Raw genomic sequence first — 23,956 nt, forward strand, 5'->3', positions numbered from 1 at the left:
ATTCTCAAATAATGCGGTGAAGTGCCTAAATATTGCTCGAAATAAATTTTATTTTGCCACCCGTATCATTTTTTTTTAACAATTACTATCCAACATAATAATGTATTTGGAAAAATAATAATAATAATAATAAAAAGTACTGAATATATAAACCAACTGATACGTAAGAATTTTCATGAGATTTCTGAATATATCAAGACAACAAATTCTGAGAGAATATTCACAATGCATATTTACTTATCAATGACAAAAAGGTGCATTATAGAATTTAAAAGAGTTTAGTTTTTCCAATTCCCAGGAATATAATAAAAGGTATATTGTTACTTACTAGGCGCATCACAGTCGACGCAATGGGTGTTGCCTGGAACCCTTGACTTAATAGACTGAATTGAGGCAGCATCTACCAAACTATTAAGACGAGATTTTGACTTACTGCTCTCATTTCCCTAGAAGTTAAACGGCATTTACGTTAAAAGCTAAAATAATTAAACAATCTCCAAGCAAATACAATTATTTCCTTTGAACAATCTAACACATATAGTTACACCATTGGAAAACATACAAATCGTACCAAATTAAAGAATAAGCTATCAAAACATAAACAAAAGATTTATAGTCGGCGTAACTATTAAATCAAATATAACTAAACATTCCAAGATAATAACCAAATGGTTGTTTTCAAAATTTTAAGGAACGTCACATGAAAATGTTTCCTACTGTGTTACCTCTGTGTCGTGATCCTCTTTCTTTCAAACATTCCTAGATGATTATACAAGAAAACAAGCGCAACCTAGAGAAGTGTTACTAACGAAGATTCCGGAGAAAACCGAAACTATATAATAAACTTCTCGTTTTATTTGGGTACAGAGGTGAGTACTACAAAACCCGACATGAAAAATCTTATTGAAGCGTCTTTATCAGTTGAATATCTTACTTTACACTAATATAAGCTAATAATGTAAATAAGGTTTTTATTATATATATATATATATATATATATATATATATATATATATATATATATATATATATATATATATATATAAAAGATAAGATTTTGCAAAATTTATTGAAAGACCAACCTGAAGTGAATTAAGTATTTGCTGTTCTATTGCAGCAACCCATTCATCCCTTTCTTCCGAATTGCTAGCTTCGAAATGCCATTGTTTATTATCTAATGACACAATGAAGAATTCGTAGCCATCGGAGTCTGAAAAGAAAGAAATTGTACCTTTAAATTCAAAAACTGACGTACAGTTCGTTATATGAAACCTCCAAATACCGTATGGAGAGAATTAACACGATTCTCGTTCTTTTTCTTTTTTGTGTGTATGTTGTGAATGGATAGGTATTTCAAAACTACCTTGATATGTTTAACTGACATTTAATGGAAACATTGGCATAAATAAAGGCAACGACGGATAATCAACTGAATATTATAATAATAATAATAATAATAATAATAATAATAATAATAATAATAATAATAATAATAATAATAATAATAATAATAATCATCATCATCATCATCATCATCATCATCATCATCATCAGCAGCAGCAGCAGCAGCAGCAGCAGCAACAACAGCAATGATAGTAATCATAATCAGCATTGCCTACTTCTATCGTACTTCATTTGACCTTATATATTCTCTTGTATGCTATTTAATATAATTTGGTCAGGTTTTTACATATTTAAACTTCTGAATTTGTTCTGATTGAATTCCCTCTTTTCACAGGACCTCTTCTCTCCTTATGTACTGCGGGCCATGGTTTCATTCTCTTGTATCTTCTTTTACAGATGATCTACACTCTCCGACACATTATTATTATTATTATTATTATTATTATTATTATTATTTTGTATATTTATCTTTTTTTATTTTCTGATCTGCCAAACAGAAAATATTCCGTTTTGTTGTTTTCTAACAAATCAACAAGTATTTGTAATGCGATTCACAATCTTATTCTAATATAGTTTCTACAAAGTTCTATTCATTTCCATAATCTTTCTAGGAGATTCTACAGACATGTATTCATTTCCACCACAATCTTTTAAAACATTCTACCGAATTCTTAAAAAAGTTTTACCGAGTTTTATGCTTCCTAATGCACTATATACATGAGCTTAATAATCATCGGGACTTTCCAATTAGTTTAGTGACCCCGAAAACTATAGATTCAACAGTAATCTCGGTCATTCTGGACATTTTATGTTTCACTTTTTCTCACTCCCATGCAGATTGGGGCTGAAATGGAATTTATAATTCAATTCATACAACTTGTCCCTTGTGACAGTTGCTTTCTTCTGTTTCTTGACTTCCTGCACGTGGTCATAACAATCAGCCAAGAATGACTGTTCCTATGGCAACAGCACGTTCAGCCAATTATAGTGGTTCATTTCTCTCGCTCTACAGTGGTAAACGTTCCACCCTCCCCGCACGTTGCCAGTTTGAATGTAAAACAAATGCACATTGTTTTAGTCGAATGTCAACTTGAGTAGTAAACCTGGTGGTTATTGAAAGCATTCCTTTTAGTTTATTTTTGTGCTATTTTAGCATCCTACATTTAGTAAATGTTAATATGGAACAAGAAAGAATTCACTTGTTCTACTCGTGTAGTTTCAATATTCGACGCAAAAGCTGGCAACGCAGCATTGAGCACCACGTGCGCGCAGCGAGCTGTCACAAAAGACAAGTAGTATCAATTGCAGTGTAAACGGCATCGGGAATGTAGTTCATCTCATCAACTGTGAAAAGTATTGAGTCGACACTAATATCGGTCATTTTCCGTTATTCTTACATGTTACTTCTTCCTACTCAACCCCTTGGGAATGCCTTACCCCCACAGTATTTTTTTTTTCTTTTTTCAGATCGTGCGTTATATGCATACGAAGTTTGGTTGAAATTGCTCCAGGTGTTCCCAGTTGTGTTGGAACATATATACAGAGTGAACTACTTATCATAATACGCACTTGTAACTTGAAAACAAATAAATAAATAACGCTGAGATTTTGTTCAATGCAAATATCGGCAGTAGGACTCGTTTGACAGTGTGTGATACCACCAGGTTAACAATATTGACAACCTAACAAAGTTATTATTTTTTCAAACAGCACTACGACAGGTTATTCATCTTTTAAATCTACATACTGAACGAAAACTAACAATATCGGATCTGTTATTCAGTGTTGCGAACTAAGGACGCAACAGTATCAGAAACATTTCCTCTATATCAATAACAACGCAACTGAGACAGATGGGGCAATACTCATCCAAAGTACTTTAGTGTCTAATAGTATTATCCTGATTTGACGGAATTCAAATAAATATGAAATCTCAAGAAACTGAAAATTCAAATTTTTTCAGAAGCCTTTATTTCGAAAAAACTGCTAACACAAGTATCATAGATGGCTTTCAATAGATGTGAAGTCATAATGCCGTTTACACCAACTTCGTATCTCAAACCGCCCTGGAAATATAGTAAATACTGGTAAAGTTTGCAACACTTCTTAAAATTATGTAATTCCGACAGAAAATATTGCTGTAATGAAATAAAGTATATTAAAAAAAAGTTTTAAGAAGTTTCCACAAATACACCGTTTTGAGGAATTTCAAATTTATCCTTTTATTTCGTATCTCCGGAATGGATTGAGATATCAAATTATTGTAAATGGCATTAAGATCTTCATATTCGTTGAAAGCCATCTTCGTAATTGGATGTGATACCTAAAAACTTTTTCGAAATTCAGTCCTTGAAAAAGTCAAATTTTCAATTCCTTGTAGCTTTGTTTCTGCTTGTTGAAATGCGTCATATGATAACCGTAGTATTCCACACTACGGTATTTTGGACGTGCATTCCCCCCCCCCCCCACACACACACACACCCGCGTCGACATTTGCACGGTTCCAAACTTTAGCGTTTTGTATTTATTAGTTTAAAAATTACAAGGACGTATTCAGATAAATGGCACACACTCTCTCTCTCTCTCTCTCTCTCTCTCTCTCTCTCGCTATATATATGTGTGTGTGTGTGTGTGTGTATGTGTGTGAAAATATTTATTTTTAATAAACAATAGATAGACATACGACATCACTGGATACAGAGAATTTCAGTTTTATTTTATGCATTCAACAAAGCACCATAGTTCGAAGTTTTAATTTATGAGTTCAACGTAATTTATGCGAAAAACGTCGAGTTGGTAATCCGTTTCCTGCCACACATGAATTAACTGGTCCCTGGTTATTGAAGTAATGGGTGTAACAATTCGATCTCGCATATCTTGAAAAGTAGTAGCATAGATGAGTACCTACATACATGCTGTCTTTTATATACTATCACAGATAAAAATCGCACGGGGTAAGCTCTGTTGACCCTGGTCACTTAGCAAGATCATGTTGCCCATTTCTTACAATCCATCATCCTCGCATTATGTCATTCAGATACTGCCGTGTTTCGTGGTGGAAGTGAGTAGAGTGCTGTCTTGCATGAAGATAAAATCACCCCGATCTTGGTAATTTTGTGGAAACAACCAGTACTGCAACATGTCCAGATATTTAATTCCAACGATTCCATCCGTTAAAAATGTTCTGCATGTAAAATACATTTATTTCTATTTTGGTATTATTATTATTATTATTTTCCAGGATATAATTCTTGATAGGATTTGGACAAAAAGTTGTGCTTTTCTCCCCCAACACACTTTCAAGATTTCGTTAGAAATGCTATTTCAATCTCTTTTGTAATCGTAAACTACGGTGGCCAGCTTTAGAAAATACAGAAAACTCGGCAAACTGGTATAATTTGACAATCCTCCTAGGTACATACAGTCACTGTTACATATTATTCACGCAAGGAAGGAATTTTTAGCTTTTCACAATACCCACATATATATTTATTTTAATCTTATTCCAACTATAATTTCCACATTATCTTTTAACATTTAACAGGAAACAGGATTAGAACCATCGTTGTCCATTGAATGTCACTTTTTTATAGCTGACTTTCTTGTAGAAGGGTTGGTTTTTCCTTCAGAAAACTTTAAAAATTCATAATTTTACTGTAAAAATTATATTAGGTAACTACGAGTCAAAAACGAAAATCTTAAAAATATATACTAGGTAACTACGAGCAAAAACGGAAGGCTTAAAAAATTATACAGGTACAAATTTTACTACGTAACTACGAGCAAAACAAAATGCTTAAAAAAATTATACACGTAAAATTATACTACATAACTACGAGCAAAGAACGGAACGCTTAAAAAATTATACCTAAGTAAAAATTATACTAGGTACTACCAGCCAAAAACTGAACGCTTAAGAAAATGAAGAAGAAAGAAATTTCGCGTCCCGTCCGCGATTTTCTCGGGGCATCAAACGCATTTCTCAAAAATGGAGGAATCCCGTTGAAAACTGGACGTCTGGTCAGCCTCTCAGCAGAAATACATTATTTAAAAAATTTAAGACGAAGATTGTTCAAATTCTTGCATGAACAGAGAAATTATAAACAACAAAATTTCTATGTACTAAATAACAAACTGTTGATCATACCCATATGATTTTCAAAACGTAGCTCACCTTCACATTCAGTGTTCTTCGTTCCACTGCTTTTCATCCTTCTATGCCTCTTTTTCACATTCGGTGTTTCAATTTTCCCATCCGCTCCGTTCAACAGAGTCTGAGATAACGTACTATTCGTAATTATCATTGCTTCTTCATTGCTGAAAACAAAGGATAAAAAGTGAAAAATCTTTCCAAAAATTTATCGTAAGAATAATTGTTATCTTACTACATCATTCCTAATTATTATAACTACGAGTACGTTATTCCTAACTATTAATAAAATCACTAAAACAAAGCTTTTATATTAGGTACTTATAAAGATTAAGAAACGCATTTTTACGTCTCTATACATGGAATTAAGATTCTTACCCTGATGTTTGTATTATCCTAGTTCCTGGTTCTTTCAGAAGCTCATACGCTGTCAACAAGACCTTATCTGTAGCCTTTCGAATGTCTTTGCCTTGTAATCCTGCAACAAGAGTTATATATTATACCATTTGTTCAATATATTTCAATGGTTTGGTCACGTCTTTACACAACTAACCTCAAACGTAACCTATAGATATAATTACATCGTTAGCATATAAATGAATTTGCAACTTATTTAAAGAATGAAAAAAAGAAATAAAGAGTGATGGAGGTAAATCTTTAATTTAGAAAATTCAATCCATCTGAAAATCAACCAAAGGAAATAATGAAGTACATTGGTATTGTTGTCACTAATTTTCCTTAAAAAACTTGCGCCAAATCCGCAAGTGTAAAAGTAATATGATTTATCCAGGATCTAAATGTACTATATCAATGTTAGCATCCGCACTAGGACATTTAACAAACTGAAAAGACCTGACAGGAATACACCTTGTGACAAGAAAAAGTTTCATAAAATCCCTCACAATCTCTGGCTGAATCAGATGGATAAAGAACATACTAAGCAGGAAAAACGTATCAACATCAACTTGTCCAATATACGATCCTATAATATATGGTATTGTTACATAAGCCTCTCCATCAATTTTTAGCCGTGTTCATCTGATAACAAATACCAACACTGAATAAATACAGAAGGTTGATCAGGTTAAATCCGACCGATTTTCAAAGTGTACTTATCCTGCGAAAAACCGTACAGGAACCAACAGCATTAAGCACCACCAGAATTAAAGACTATTACCGACATTACAATTTGTCTGTAACAAACTATGTTGATGTACAAGCATATGAATTTCATCCTATTTCTATATACATGTTTTCACTGGACGATAAGGACATGTTGTAGAAGTCATTCTAGAAGTTCAAATACGCAGAAATCAATTGGGATAGAGTTTTTGACACGAATGTCACGTTAAGGAATAACATAAATTCTCGGGTTCTTGCTTCGTGTTATGTGATAAAACCGGAGAGTATTGGTGGACGCTTTGTCTATGTGGATCCGCATCTAGCTCTTATGGCTCTGTACAAACGAGGAATAGATTAGAGTCATGGATTCCTTCAAGTAGTTAATATACATGTTCGCGTCTTTGTTCATCTTCGTACTCTCATCCCCTACTTCCCCTCGTAACTATATATGACGAAAATCACGACTCTTTGCTGGAAATTTCCTCGCACTGGCGATAAATTTCGGCACATATTTTGCCAGAAATTTTACAGACATATATGCCTGAATATTTCCAATACGTGTTAGATAAATGTGACAGTAAGACTATTCATGGCTTTGGATTGATTATTTTAACAAAAGAGACACTGACCAAAGCTTAAAACCCACTTTATTTTAAATTATACTTTGTAACTGTTTCGGATATCTAGCATATCCTCGATAGTGTCTGAAGAAGGATATGCTAGATATCCGAAACAGTTACAAAGTATAATTTAAAATAAAGTAGGTTTTAAGCTTTGGTCAGTGTCTCTTTTGTTAAAATAAATGTGACCTTTACCGAATGGGACAACCATTCGGTCTTCCATTTTGACAAAGCCAAATGTCTTCTGTAAAGTTTGTGCAGTTTATCTTACATGTAGCGATGTGGTGCAGGAGGTGGCTTGGCTCTTCTGTACGCCCAACAGGCAAAGACGGAGACAAATTACGTGACTTACAGTGGACTACGCCAGATTTAATCTCTGCACAACGGCAGGTTCGGGGGCTGCAATCCTTCTGGCCAGGCAGTTAACGAATTCAAAGAAGCACCTCAAGGCACAGTTATGTACCTAACTTCGAACGAAACCCTTTTGTTCGGAAATGCATCTCTAGGATCATCTGTGTGTGCCTTGCCTCACTTTTGGCTGTGATCCCTTTGATGGTGCAACATTTTCTTGACACTGTTTTATTATCAATGAATAATGTATCTCCCAATAACAGTTAACTTTCGGTAGGATTGCACAAGCATGAAACACTCAGGGTTTCCAATTATTTGACAAGCATGAATTTCCTCACTTTCCTAGGTTTTCCAGATTGTGTCTAGGTAGAGACGTTTGCAACACAAACTAATTTATTTTATAAAATATTCCCTTACTTTTGTTTTTGCCTTATACAGCATAAGGCAAAAACAAAAGTAAGTTCTTACAAGTAAAAATTCATGCTTCCCTGACTTTGCCACGAATGTTACACGTAAGCTGAATTCCCTGACTTGTCCACTTTTCCCAGATCGGTGGGAACTTCAACTCCGCACTTACAAGCTGAGACATCGTACAGGTAACATCCCCCCCCCCCCCCGTTTCATGTTTCTGGTGCAACTACACATGTAACATGTTGCCGAATTGGTCGTATATATATATATCGATTAACCTTATGTATTTGAAATATTTATTCTCACCTAACTACCTCTATGGCCTATGGAACCCGGAAGTTCAATGTTACGTTTACAAAAGCTCTTCATTGACATCTGTCCTTAACCGATTGGATCCAATTTTACTTCGTATTACTATTTCTGCGAGATCCAACTTTGTATTGTTTTCAGATCTGTGCCTATGTCTTACTAAGGATAGTTTTCAGACTGGATCTGCAGTTACAATTTTGAAAGCATTCATACTTTCTTCCAATCTGCCTACTTGATCTACTTATCTGAGCCTCCTCCTAGAGTTGACGACCGTAACAAAACTTGGTAAACTGTATAAATTATGCAGTTCCTCGTTATGAAGTTTCTGCCATTCCTCATTCAAGTTCCTCTTGAGTCCGAATACTAGCCTCATGACTTTATTCTGAAATATTATCAGTTTGCATTCTTCCCTCAAAGCGATTACGTTTCGAAACCATACAACAAAACAACATGCATGATTATAGTTTTATATATTTTCAGCATCAAATCCCTCGACAAAATTCGCGAGAACAAAAGATTTTGAACTGATTAATAATACGAATTCCCTGCTTTCAGTCGACTTTTAATTTCTTCGTGGATATGTTTTTGGTCTGTTCATACTGAGCCTAGATATCTGAAAGTATTCACTTTGTTGAAAGTATCATTTGATATTTTGAAGTATCTATAATTTGTAGTATTACGATCTCGGCAAATTTTAATGTATTTAATTTTTTCTGGTCCCTGCAAGCGTTTAATAAAATCTCTGCATATTTTTCTATTGCTCCCCATGTGCGTAAAACAAAACTTCATGATAACAAAAATGGAAATATCTTAAAATATACAAATAAAATATTACTCTTTTTCATTGTCTGCGAAGTATGTTCGGTGGTATACAATGTATCATATTTCCAGTAGGAGTACTTATGTATCATTCAAATCTCCGTGTTGAAAAGAGGCGTTTGGCACCACACAAACATGCGAAATGCAAACAAGCATCATACAGAATATATTTAGTACCTACCAGTAATAGACAAACTATTGAGACCTTCATTGAGTCCATTGCTTCCAGGATTATTAGCCATAACTGATTTGGACCCTCGTGGTTTTTGACCTGGAACTTTGACAGTAACATACTGCAGAGAGATTTCTTTGCCATGGACATCATCCATATAATCCTACAATAATAATAAAACATATTGGAATATTATTTACGTTTGGAAAATTTAGACAAATTTAGACACACACAATTTATATATATATATATATATATATATATATATATATATATATATACGCCTGTATATATACAAAGACACTCCTCATTCCTCACAAGCATAAGCTCTTCCTTAACGGACGCGATACAAGTTATTTAAGAAAAAGAAGAAAAGAAGAGGGAGAGATCAGAACAGTCTCGTAATTCGTGGTCCGTCAATGACAGCTTGATCTAAGGAGTGCCTTCGTTTACTACATTAATTCACAAAACATTGGATACAATTCCTACAGATCCCAGGAATTAAATACAGAAGTGAGTTGTTTTAGTGTGAAACTATGATAAACTTTTACATTATGTGAATTCGATATTCAAACTTGAAGTATGTCTATGGCTACTTGAGTAAAGGAATAAGATCGAAGATAGAACCTATTCCTTGGACGCAGAATCCATGTTAGAAAGCCATTAATTCCATCTCTTGAAGTTTGTTTTCTTTCTTTCTCCCTCTCTCTCTCTCTCGAAATTAATATTGAATCCGGAAGTCCCAACAGAGATATAAAATCAGAGAAGAACCAAATTCTTGTGGTACTGAATCTACATCATAAACTACTGGTAGCTATCTATTTCCGTGTTTTAAATTATGCGATCAGTGCTGTAACAGGAAATCGCAAATTTTTCATTCTTCCGGTTTGAACAGATAAATAAAAATCGAGACAAAACTCGATTTTAGGACACTGAATTTGTGACAAAAACTGCCTTTCGTTTTACATACATACATACATATATATATATATATATATATATATAAACCGTTTTTGCTCTGTGAAAATAGGTACTGAAAGCGGAAGTACTAGTAAATTTCAATCCTTTCTAGTTTTGGTAGAGTGTTGCGGCAAATGGTGGCATGTTCTCTTGAGACACTGAATCGATTGTAAAACACTGCTTCTCGCCATCTACTACCGTTTTTGTTTTGTTTTACGACGATCAACATTAAAACCGGAAAGTGTTGATTTATACCCCTTCCGTTTCGAATAGGGGGTTAAAGGAGGAAACGGAATTTATTCTTCGGACGCTGAATCGATTTTTTTCTCTATAGAAATTAATATCGAAACCGAAGTACAGATGGACGGACATAGCCGTGACTTACTTCTGACATTTATGCTATCAGAGTTTGAAAGCACAGCACCATAAATACAAGGATAAGCACATGCAGCTCAGGACGAAGTGCATCTCTCCCATATACACAGTAAGGCAATTACGAAACGAGACTTCTATCTTTCAGCACATGAAGTTTTTCAGTGATAAATCTTGCATGCTACCTTGGGAAAATGTGCAGGAAGGTCCATCTCGTTTGATCGTTAGTGTGCTGCCCGACGGGGCTAAGTATTGACTGTTAAGACATCTCGTCACCGTTTGAACAATGGAAGAAAATATAAATATCACGTTCTGTGCGCACTTAGGGAAAACTCTAATGGAAGCATGAGATGTTGAAAAAGGTTTATGGAGTGCAACTATCTTCCTTGATGCCGTGTTTTGAATGGCATGAGAGGTTCAGTGCTGGCAGGGCAGGTGACGTGCAACCCGAGTTCAAGTGGCTCTGTCAGGACAACTGAAATGATTACCGAAGTTCGGGATATCATTCTGAATTATCGAAATGCAAGTCTCAGGGTAATATGACCTCGTGGGACCGAATAAGAAGATGCTACGCTAAATAATAACTAAGGACTTAAATAAAGATGTATGTTGTATTCCCCATTTCTCAACGGAGGAGCGAAAGCTGGAAAGAGTGTACCACTGCCTCAGTACACAACGCGATGATTGTTCGAGAGTTTTCGGCCCAAAAATTTGTTTGTGCGTTACTATTATCGCGAATATTTGCCAACCTATCTCCATGATTACTTTATTTTTCTCAAATTAAAAGCAACACTGATGAGCTGCTTTGTTTATAAACAGTAAGCGGTGACGAGAACCATGCAAACAATCACAGTCCAGGACTTGAAGAAGTTATTTGTGCAATACTGTGTGTGGACAAAGAAGGTTTCCCGTTCAAATAAACCAAGGTAAGTTATTCCATTTGTTCTTCATTTATTTTATGGTGACCCAGTCTCTCGTTTCCTAATTGCTGTACTGTGTATATTCTTTATCCGATATCTCTGGAACAACAGTTTTCTTTGAAGTAAAGAAAATTTAATTCTCCATAGGCAAACCATACTATACATTGAATATGAGGTACGAATGTACTTTTGCTCATAAGCATGCATGAAAGTAGAGAAACGTATTCCAAATTACAATTAAGTATAGATTGTGTCTCCAGGTAAAACGGAACACACAAATTTGTCTCCAGATACACCAAAACACTTCGAGTTTAATATTATCACTACCCAATACAAGAAAAGGTGTAAAATAATATTACTGTAGTAAGATAGTGTTAGCCTAATTATAAAAAACTACGTAGATATCGGTAAGTTGTTTCGATATTTTCTCAAAATGATAGAATACTTACATGCAAACTTGGATGATATGTTAACCTCCCATCATCGCAAAGAGTAACATATTTTTTCTTCCAGTCTTTATTTAAAGCTTTGCTACTTCTTTTATACAAATATCCCTGTTTCAATGGGATAGCTCTTCCGCTTCCAAGCTCTCCATTCTTTAATTTATCCTCACCTTTCTTTGAAGGAGTAAATAAATTCGATCTTCTTCGACTCTTCCTGAAATACATAAATTCACTACAATGGTATATGCAATAACTTTAAATTAAATGGAAAATCTGAACTATTACATTGAAAAACACTTCATACAAGTAGTTCAAATATTAGGAACTGCAAAAACCAAGGAAAAACAATGAAGTTCAGCAACTCTTTCTCTTTATATACATAACTAGCAGAATGACCGTTCTTCGCACGGGAAGAATAAGGTATATGGAAAATATATGTAAGCTATATACAACATTTTTCACCTGTGAATGCAAAATTCGCTGAAATTATGCTCCTAAATCATATTTCACTACGTCAAGACCGAGCCAAGAAGTTTTCTCACATCCAGAAATAGTGGAGTCACTTAAATCCATAGAAATCGTTAGGCAAAATTTTTAGTCAGTCGTTCATCTCAAAATATATGTTTTTCAGGGTGCCTACTTTGTCGAAGTTATCTTATGAAATCGTTATCTTACACCCGAAATCGGGACATTTTGTCAGTTTCCTGGAAATTGTTACTCAAAATTTATATCCATGAAACTGAGTTTTCCAAAAATCAATCTTATGCCTTTTCCCAGTGTCAATAATTAGTTCAACTGTCTTCTCGTACGAGATATTCACATTATACATGTCAAAATATAAAAAAATCATTGCTATATATTGAAATAAAATAAAACATCCAAAGTGACCAAGAATTGTGACGAATCCATAGTTTTCGGGGTCAGGAAAATGGCTGACCCATTTGAAATAACTTTTGGAACATAGTGCCAACCTCACGCTAGGTTTTAATCATGCCACTTAGATTAAAGTTTGTATCTATGAAGTGTTTCGAACTTTATGCTAAAAGTAGAGTATTTTGTGTGTTCTTGTAATTACAGGTTCATTGAAATACGTATCTAAGGAGAAGTGAGTTGAAATATTTTCAATAAACCTAATCTTCCGTATGAAGAATGGGAATTTCAGCTATAGTTTCTAAAATAAAAAAAGCAGATAAAATTTTACAAGTTTCAAATACAGCTTCTTTATCTACTATGTTGCATTTGCTACATTTTCACACTTGTCTTAAAGCGTTGTTAAAATTAGATTTCATTTAATGAACAGAGATATGTAAAATACAATTAACATATAACAATTTCTTACCTAGATGTTGTAGGGGTTGAACTGGGAGTAGGAAGATCTTTCTGATCTTTCGATGGGGGAGGTAGATTATCTAGACTTTGTGGCTGGTATTTTGTTTCCGTCTGACTACTTTGTCTATTTTCATTCACTGTTGGTCCCATGGTTGATGCTGTATTCCATTTAGGTGCCTCTTCTGCTTTAGAAACTTCCACTTTGGTTATACTGGGCTCGTGCACTAACGTAGTCGTCTGACGGGTTGTCGGAAGTACCACCTGTTCCTGTATCAAGTCATACATTTAGCCAAATCAGTTAACAGTGCATAAAAGATGCGTTAACACTAAGACTTATTGATACTAGCAAGAATATTAGAATGAAGTATTTTCTTATACAGGAGACAAAAGTTAGGAACTTGCCTTTTTACGAATACAACAACCAAAAAAGTAAATGTGGGTAAAACGTTCATAAGAGAAATTGTTTCATCGCCTCGACAACCACTTCCTTGGGAAATCCTTAGCAAATGAGGGAGGCTCGTGGAACGAACTCACAGAGTTTTTGCATCCACGACTGCAGTTTTATCATCAGGGTATTGTGGAGCTGCAGGAACGTTGGCGAAAGGTGTTGGATGCTGATGGGAGATTAATTCGAAATCTAAAGGTACGTACTGCACACTGAATTGCTCTTTATTTATAACTGCTCTCGAACGTCAAGAACTTCTTCGGTTACCAAACTTAAAAGTAATTATTTTTTTCTAATATCAATCAAAGCAGATTTCCTGACTTCTTACTTCTAATACGAGCTACTTCCACATGTTGGTCTGCCAGTTCAATTTTAAACTCGTCTTCAGTAGCGTTGAGGAGATACCAATATAAAATTACTCCTTGAGTGACGTTTAGTAGACGGTGGAGTTCTACTAATAATTGAACTAGTTCAACATTATTAAAGTAGCTTCGCAGTTTCTTAGTGGAAACGGTAGGTGAGAAACAAAGTGATATTTCGTAGTTTTTGAACGTCTTTAACTTGTCTGGCTGTCTAGATGTTATCTTTGTTTATAACAAAAGATGACACGTCTTAATACTACTTGGACGATTAGATATCGATATCGGACTACAGAGTTGTGATACTTGTCTTTTACTTATTCTCTTCAGAGGATTGAGCTTCGGTCTCGCTCAAGCTAGATTTGGGCTTTTTCCTAGAAAGTAAGCCCGGACCCGAAGTAAAAGATAGTTTACAAGTAAGGGTGGAAAATAAACATTAAAAAACTGTGTGGTTGAACCAACACCATACTGAAGAGTTCATGACGGAAACTAACGCTACTCTTGTAGCCATTACGTAGGCACCCGAAGGATCAACGTGAACCCGAAGTGGTCAAGCAAAATAGAAGGTACACGAAATTACCATGTCCGTCGACAGAAACAAATGGCACCGGAATAACAATAAACAACTACAACAAATACGAAAATCTAGAAAATATAAAACTAAACAAAAATAAATCTTTATGAACAAAAAAACGAGAACGAATAAAATTGTGTGAATTTTTCCACATAATCAAATTTTTATACATTATTTTTTGTAACCTTTACATGACTTAACAAATCAGGACGGAACGGTGCACACCCGCTTCAAACAGACGAAGATGCCCGCTGACCATCCTCTTCCAAAATTCCCATCAACCACCCACGAGCCCGGTAGCGATATTCGCGGCTGAGGGAGTATGAGAATACATGCAGATGAAAAAGGTAATAAATGCATAAGAAATGAAGCTGCCTTCTCAGCTTCACCCCCTTCCCAACAATGATGGTCCGCTACATGAAGGGGGGATCAAAAAAGAAAAGTTATGATATCAAAAGTAATTTAGGTGAAAGTGCGACATACAAATCAATGAAAATCCTCCTTACAGGCTGAGTTAAAAAAAAAAAAAAGAAAAAAAAGGGGGGAAACTAATACAACGGTATGTTGTATATTTTTACTTGTAACGATTATTAACTTGTAATTTTGGGCCGTAAGGTATTTTAAATATGTACTAGGCTGATTCTACTATTAGAAAAAGAGAAAGAAGAAGAAATAAGTTAGATATAATGTCAATATAAAAAGATATTCAAATGTTGAAAAAATGAAATCTTTGAGTTTTACGTCCCACGGTTATGCCGGTTAGGCTAAAGGAAACGGTGATTATGAGTAATGAATGAAATGGTGGAATGAAGAAAGTGGGAAGAAACGGGAGAACCCCGAGAAAACACACGCACACGGTGTTTGTCCACCACAAAGTTCACTTGGCGGGGGCTGGGATCGAACCCGGGACCCCAAGCACCAGAGGTGGACACTCTGCCACTTAGCCACCGCGGCCCCCTAATATATTAAAATGTTTTTAAATAATAGGATTTTGGAATGTCGTTGTCAGGACAACCAAAAGTAAATAGATTTATTGAGTGAGTTAAGCAGACATATTAGAAAGTTGTGTAAAAAGTATATGTACACTTCTCCATTTTATTTATTAAAGATAAGTACGTACATAAAGGATACATTGATCTATTTTAATGGGCTCAACATTTAATTTGATAAACGAACCGTTCTACTAACAACCCTGCCAAATTTAATCTCATTCAGACAATAAGCACCGAAAATAGTTAGAGAAATTTGTATTAACATATTAGATATTTCAAAATAAACACAAGACGCTATGGCAAAATACTATAGAACATGCAAATTTGCAAAGACTACCAACGGAAACTAAATAATATTAGACTTCCAGATTTGTACCTACTTCCCACAATTAGTAAGAAATTCATTACCTTGGATGTTACTGATTGGTTTTGAAGTCCTGTATGAGGCAACGTACTATGAGGATTCGGATGACTTAAGTGAGCGCTATGGCTTGGAGAAGCGCCTAATATGTTGCTCGCTGGAGAGCCTGAAGTATTGCTAGCGTGAGAACTGAATCCGTTATTTGTTGGAGAAGGAGCGTACGGAGGATGATGACGAGTAGCAAAGTGATTTGGAGTAGAAGGCCGGGAGTTAGTAGGAGTAACAGACATTAACCGCTGCTGAACTATTTTCTGACATGCTGGAAAGGAAAACCAAACAAATGAAATATTTTACATTAATAATTACATAACGATATTTGAATAGCAACAGCTAACCAACTTTTCTAAACATTACGGGATACACAATAGTACCACTATTCTTACACAATTCTTAACATAATGAAAGTAACTTTGTAGTACGTACAATAAACATTAATATTAAACATTTGAAGAAATATACAATAATTTTTCTTAATTTAATTAAATTTCTACACTATGACATGCAGTAAGTTTTATTGAGCACGGTGTTTGTCCACCACAAAGTCCACACGGCGCGAGCTGGGATCGAACCAGGGAACCCAAGCACCGGAGGTGAATCCCTATCTGAATGTAGACATAGGACTGTATTCCAACAACAAACGTCTACCGGAAAATAGGAGGCATGCAAGTGACTTAAATATGGGTATCTCTGATTTCAAACAAAGAATTATGGTGAAACGGATATAACTGTAGTTATTGGACGGCTCTATATGCAATTATTGTACTATATTTCAATAAGTTTCGGCTTAGGATTAGCAATGATTTTATCTGTAGTTATTGTTACTTTCCTATGTACTTTCATTATGACACATCAAATGAAAGAGTTCCGCAACACCCTGAAACAGTATTAGAACAATGATTACTACTTCCCCTTATTAGGTGAATACAAACGGCCATTCATTCGCAATAATCTGAATATGATATAAAAATAAAGTTAAAACTCTATGGAATGAAATAAAATTTTTCTGTTTAACGTCCTACGATTATGCCTTTCTAGACTAAGGGAGGTGGATGATCAAAGCAAGTGAATGATAATGGAAGAATTGGTGGAATGAGAATGTGTGAGAAAGGGTGTACCCCGACAAAGCCCACGGACACGATGTAGTCCACCATAAAATTACTTGGCCGGGAATCGAACCAGATACCTCACGCACCAGAGGTAAGCACCCTTACCACTGAGCACCGTGCCCTCTCATAATGCTCTATAGTAATAAAGTTAGCAATAACTGCTTCCCAGTTTAACACGAGCTATTTCGTTTCACTAATTAGGTCACTTCTGGTCACATTTTCTTCCCAAAGGTGACTATGTTGTACACGAAATAACGAAAAAACATCGATGAAACAAAGTGCGAATTTATTTATGCTGGTCTAAACTGAAACAAATGCGGAAAACGTAATAGCTCGGGTTGGTTCATCAGGAGCTGCTTACTTTGGATAAAGTGGACCGGGAATTGGCTAAGAAAGTATCTACATCGCACGAAATACTACACAGTTTGCTGTATTATTAGGTGTTAAAATTTACAATTAAATATATCTACATTTTGCAACAGAAACTAACATTTTTTGGTAGACTAAAAACTATATATAAGGCAAGGAACCATCTTGTAAAAATATAACTGTACTATACTAACACAACTGTTTACTAGTTTCTTTCGATATCCCTACAATTTTGGCAATCTTAAACGATTTGCTCCACTATTGTTTATGCTACAATAATTTAAGAATAACTTATATCACTATGACTTTCAGTTAAAGATGTAAAGCTATTATCATCTTTATCTTATCTTTCATTATTTCAATACATTTATCAATTATAAACATCTTTATATGCCACTTATATCAGACAATCAGAAATGTACTGAGGTTTTTGCACACGAAATGGCGTTAGTGTCCCAAACCTCAGGGTATACGAACCGAAGCTGGCAGGTCTAACATCATTTAACAGATGATAGTTGAAGCTAGCAGATGTGCAAAAATTCTTGAATTTTTATAATCAGGCGTAAGATACTGTGTGCCATAAAGATGAATGGACTTTCCGTAAAACTAAGATACATCTTACAAGTTTATTTCGATAAAGGGCTGTGAAGGAAGTTGTGATGTTTTTGAGCAAGGTGCATAATCGAAAGCAACAGCCGAAAGATGGTTCAGTAGCTTTTGTTCGGAAAATTTCGATTAGAAAGATGCTCCTCGCAGTGGGGTGACTAATCACAGAAAAAGTTATGATATTCTGCAAAAGTCAAGCAAGACCGGTGTATAAGTAGTCACAACGTAGCCAACGACCTTAACATCTATCACAAAGCAGTGTTAACCCATTTGGAGAAATGTGACTGCAAAAAGAAACTCGACGTTTGGATGTCATGTTATATATTGAGACGAATCGAATTCTATCTGCGAATCTCTACCGAAACCTAACAAATTCGAGCAATTTCTGAAGCGGTTGATCATGACTGATAAAAAATTGATAACCTACTGAAATACGCTACAGAGGTCGCGGTCGAAGCGAGGATAAGCTCCACAGCCTATGGCAAAACTCACGCTGACGTCCAGGAAGGTTGTAATGTGAGTTTGCTGGGACTAGAAGGGCATTGTACATCACGGGCTGCTCCCACAAGGTAGAACGATAAACTTGGACCTGTACTGCCGGCAAATAGTGCAACTGCACTTAGGAATGCAAGAGAAACAGCTGGAGCTGGTCAACAGAAAGGGTGTCGTGTACCACGCTAATAACGTCAGATCGCATACATCTTGACCTGTCAAAAATTAAGAATTGGCTGGGAGATTTTAATGCATCCACAGTACACTTTTTATCTCCCACAGTCAGACTACCGTTTGTTTCGGTCTCTGCAGAGCTTCCTGAATGGTGTTAAATTAATTTCAAAAGAGGCTTATAAAAATCACGTGTCACAATGTTTTTGGCCCGAAACCACAGAAGTTCTATAGCGACGGTACTATGGTGGTACTGCAAAAATGGTTCATCGAACAAAATGATGCGGATGTGTTTTCATAATGTTATTTTCAAATCACAATAAATGTATTTTGAACTCCAAAGGCTCAATACATTATAGACTATCTCGTAAGTTGTCGTATGCAAAGAACACAATAACCAACGTCTGAACTTGCCAATGTTGTGTTTGCCAGACAATTTCGGAAGAATGGATTAGAAAACAAAATAATTTGTGATGATTTACAAAATATCTATCTAATAAAGCCAATATTTGTTCCAGGTACGCTTTATTTTCAAATTTATTCACATTATACTTTATTACAAATTACGCAGCAGGTAATTACTGATTTTACGGTCAAACCTTTCATTGTTCAGTGCCGAAATTTACCTCCGAATTCTCCAAATTGTGATGTATCCAATCTCAACCTATGTCCATTATAGTTACACTCATTATATTTACTTTTCACATTTCCACTATAACAGAAAACTGGAATCGAATCAAAAGTACTACAAATGTTACGCTCTATTGCCGTGAAATGGTATTTTAACTCATCTTAGTATGAAAAGTCCTCTACACACGTACGTAACATAGTTTTTATTTTATTTACTTTGTTTTGTTATGTGATAATAATGATCTGCTACTTGGATGATAGCACAAGCTTACTAGGAGAAACCATACAATAAATGCTTCCGTTACGTAAAAAAAGTTTTAGGCGCAAAATGAACTCACCATCTTGAAATACCCTTTCGACATTTAATCCATACGTTGCACATGTCTCGTAATAGGAACATCGTTTGAGGTCATTCGCTAATTTACGTGCTCTAGCGTCGTCTATAACACGAGGGTTGTTCTCACTAATTGCATCTATAAAACAAAAACAATTATTTTGTTGCTTCATCAGACATACAAAACATGTTTGAGGATACAAGAAATCTAAATATTAATCTTATATACTAAATATCAAGAAAGTAATTATGAACAGTCCTGCGTAGGATTTTACAGCAACTGTTAATTATGTAATTGGTATCAATGTCAAGCTATCTTTATTATGTATATATATATACAAATCTTTGCTATATCTGAACTATCTTTAATAAATTTTCTCTAATACTATTCCGAGAGTTCATCTCATGCATCAATGACATTGAAATAGACCCACATTCTAAGGACAACAAATGAAATGTATAACCTAATGTAAACTACCAAACTAAAAAATGCCATATATAATGCAAATAGACACTTTTTAATTATTTTAATTATTTCGCTGAAAATTAAACCTTTTAGATTTACGAGTATAAAATTCAACCACCAATAAGTAATAATTTATTCGACTTACTTAACCACTGATATAATATAACAACTCATACAAAATAAACTTTACAATTCAATAAACTGAAACTATCCATTTTCTTTTTTTAGAATTGTCTGTATACATCTTTCACATACACATGAATATACACTGCTGCACATTAAAAATACAACACCAAGGAGACTTCAGATAGACCTCACATTTAAAGAAATGGAGATAATAAAAGGACACTAATGGTTAGCAGTGGAGCTCTATGACGCGTCTCGCCCCGGGCATGTTTCTCTAAATGCTAACCGAAAGCCGGACTTCGGATTGGCATGACATGAGTGCATCTGGATGATAAAACGATGCTTCCTGTTGAACGCGACTGCAGTTGTTTGATTGCAAACGAATTGTGGCATTTGCGACTATAGATTACCCTTCCGCGTTCTTGATGCTCTTGTTCGAAGAAACGAAGTCACATTCCGAACACTGGCGCACGAATTCGCAGTTGTTACACACAGTGTTCCTAAACAATTCGATGGGTCATATTTGCATGGCACCAATTGTGACTCTCTTTGACCGAACAGCGCAGCCGTGTGCTGTTTTAATACACCACGAACATCGAACATGGGGCGCCAAATGGCACGACAACCCTTCTTAGATGAATAGCACCGTGACAAAAAGCAAAGTGTTGCATGCAGTATGCATTTCCATACTTTCTAGAATCGAGCGTGGTTCCGATATGGACTAGCACTGGATTCTGACTTGCTTGCATCCAAAACGCATTGACCAGTCAACCGTATACTGATGGACTAGATTATGATTCCTCACTGCACATTCTGGATCGAGTTCCTTTCCAATGGGATAACGAGAAACAACACAAGCACACAGCATTCTGCATTTTATGAATGGACACAATGTTCCACTGTTTCTTTCGCCAGCACGCTTACCTGATCTCGTCAACTAAACACGTCCGATCTAGGATTTACAGTGCCGGCATTCCAGAGATCTTCCCAAACTACAACTGTTGAACTTTGGTAACATGATGCTGACGCATGGCTTGCCACACTCCATGAAGATATCGGAGGCACCATCTCCTCTGTGACTCGTAATGTTGCAGCCGCTCTAAATAATTATGGTGGACCTACGCGCTACTGATTTGGTTAGCTATTTGGTTAGCGTATGCCCCTTGGAACCCGGATTCGATTCACACTGTTTGGATCCCACATTGGACTGTAAGTCCACGTCTCATAGACTCAGTGCTGAAAGCGTCGCTAAACACCATATTAATCAATCAAAATGACCCTTTTCGGCTATCTTTTGATATTTTCAGCCATTATTTAATACTAGCATCAATTACCCACTTCGCTGCGTTAAAATGAAAAATTAAATGCACAACTCCGTATCTCATGTATTTGGTACCAGTGAAATATGATGTTTTCGTTTTTAGTAGCATCGATTTAAACGGCATCGGAAAAATCACTGTTCATCTCAGCGACTCCGAAAGCTATGGATTCGACACTAATATCGATCATTTCGATCGATCTCTCCCTCTCCCAAGTTACGGTGCTGAATTTAGTTTTAAACGGGATCGGAAGTGTCACTGTTCATCTCAGCGACCCCAAAAACTATGGATTCGACATTGATATTGGTCATTTTCGATCATTTTTATATATATATCTCCTTCCACCCCCTCTCCCAAGTCGCGGTGCTGAATTTGGATTTAATCAGCATCAGAAGTGTCACTGAGCATATCAGCGACCCCGAAAACTATAGATTTGACACTAACATCGGTCATTTTCTATCATTTATAAATGTTTCTCCCCTGCTCCCTTCCCTAAGTTGCACAGTCAAAGTGATAGGACAAAACCATCTCAGGTCTGAATCTCATGTATGATCAAAATTTCATCGAAATCAGTCGGGTGGTTCAAGGGTGATGAAGTCAGAAAGACAGCCACTTTCATTTTTTATATATATCTCCCTACTCCCCCTCCCCTAATTTGCACCGTCAAAGTAAAATAATAAAATGCATCCCAGTCCCGAACCTCATCTATGTTGAAAATTTAATCGAGATCGGGCTAATGGTTCAAGAATTATTAAGTTTTTGTTTATTTTTTTCCATTTCCCCCTAATCCCGTGCCCTAAGTTCTACAGTCAAAGTGAATAGATAAAAACACTCCCAGGCCAGAACCTCAATCTACGTTGAAAATTTGATCGAGATCGGTCGAATGAATCAAGAGATTAAGAGTAACAAACACAGTCACTTTTAATTTTATAATATAGTTAAACGGATCAGTCAAAATGAACACAAATAGAAATTATTTTAATATACGCATTTCAAATGTATGCACTAAAGTACCATTAAGCAGTATATATTGAATCACATATGCTTAATGATCTGTCATTTAATATGTTGAAATAATGAAATACAAGAACGAGAAAACAAAAGTTTAATAAATAGGACTGTAACTGTAATGGAAACGAAAAGAAAAAATGAAGAGTGTGTAAGTTCACCAAGTAACTTACATGTCTGTTCCTCGAATAACAGAAGTTCATGGCATGCTCAAACGTAACATACTTAATATTCGATGTTTGTCAGTTATGGAAAACTTATTCTGCTCAAGAAACTTATGCTACAAGAACGTACCTTGCGTGCCAACCAAAATCAGCGGTATCTCTGCTGAGTTTCGATAATGTGACATTTTTGTGTAATAATTGTAGATGGCATTGAAGCTGGTCTCGTTTTCCAGACTAAAAACAAATATAACTGCATCCACCCACGCAGTAAACTAGAAAAAAAGAAACATTGGAACTTTTACATACAGTATATTTTATATGAATTTTAGAACTACGGTTTCACATATACAGAGGTTGGTTCATTTATATTGAGCCGAAGTCAATGTGCAACTGTATCGAGCATGCGGAACCCACTGCGAGGGTTATGAGGCAAGCAACAGTATCTCGTTAGTCACGTAGTAAAGCAGTCGAGCATAGTCTAATGCCACCGATATCTCAGACTCTGAAAGAGGTTCGTTGTAGACCCTTCCGACGCTAAGTTCAAGGCGTCGCGCATCGTATAAATGTGTCGAGTATGTAATTTTCGTGTAGGTCGTACCACTGTGAATTGTATTATACGGAAATATGAGGTACAAGTTCTTGGGCCCACCTCACCAACGTGAGCAGCTAGAAACCGACCTCCTATAAAGAGGACCCTGCCGCTATTACGTGTAATGATCTCCGAAAATCATCCCACACAGCGTGCGATGTTCAGCAAATGCCGTACATCGCAGGCGACAATCAACCGCAATATTCACATAGATTTACGCCTCACGGTCGTTCACAATAGTATCCTGAAACCGTGTCATACGGCTGAGCGAAAAATTAACTACAGGAGACTGTATGAACGTCATCTCGCGGGTGATCGGTGGAAATTTGTTATCTTGATGAAGCGTGGATTTACTTCACAAACTGCGGTAAAATTCGTGCTATAACATACAGATTTGTTGACG

At 35.7% G+C, this 23,956-nt stretch overlaps 1 protein-coding gene across 2 annotated transcripts in view; it reads right to left on the reverse strand.

Annotated features, from left to right (window-relative positions):
* CenG1A (Centaurin gamma 1A) overlaps positions 1 to 23,956 on the reverse strand; it is a 107,081-nt gene that overhangs the window by 19,260 nt on the left and 63,865 nt on the right. For both annotated transcript variants that reach the window (XM_081748944.1, XM_081748945.1), the window contains 10 exons: positions 23,095 to 23,236; positions 19,886 to 20,020; positions 16,161 to 16,432; positions 13,393 to 13,649; positions 12,060 to 12,267; positions 9,368 to 9,521; positions 5,933 to 6,032; positions 5,579 to 5,721; positions 1,083 to 1,210; positions 329 to 446 (listed from right to left, as the gene is read on the reverse strand). In XM_081748944.1, the coding sequence (XP_081605070.1) occupies positions 329 to 446; positions 1,083 to 1,210; positions 5,579 to 5,721; positions 5,933 to 6,032; positions 9,368 to 9,521; positions 12,060 to 12,267; positions 13,393 to 13,649; positions 16,161 to 16,432; positions 19,886 to 20,020; positions 23,095 to 23,236 (1,657 nt within the window). The remainder of the gene's footprint in view (positions 1 to 328; positions 447 to 1,082; positions 1,211 to 5,578; positions 5,722 to 5,932; positions 6,033 to 9,367; positions 9,522 to 12,059; positions 12,268 to 13,392; positions 13,650 to 16,160; positions 16,433 to 19,885; positions 20,021 to 23,094; positions 23,237 to 23,956) is intronic.

Source organism: Thermobia domestica, chromosome 2, assembly GCF_964235325.1.
Source record: "Thermobia domestica chromosome 2, izTheDome1.hap1.1, whole genome shotgun sequence".
NCBI lineage: Eukaryota > Metazoa > Arthropoda > Insecta > Zygentoma > Lepismatidae > Thermobia > Thermobia domestica.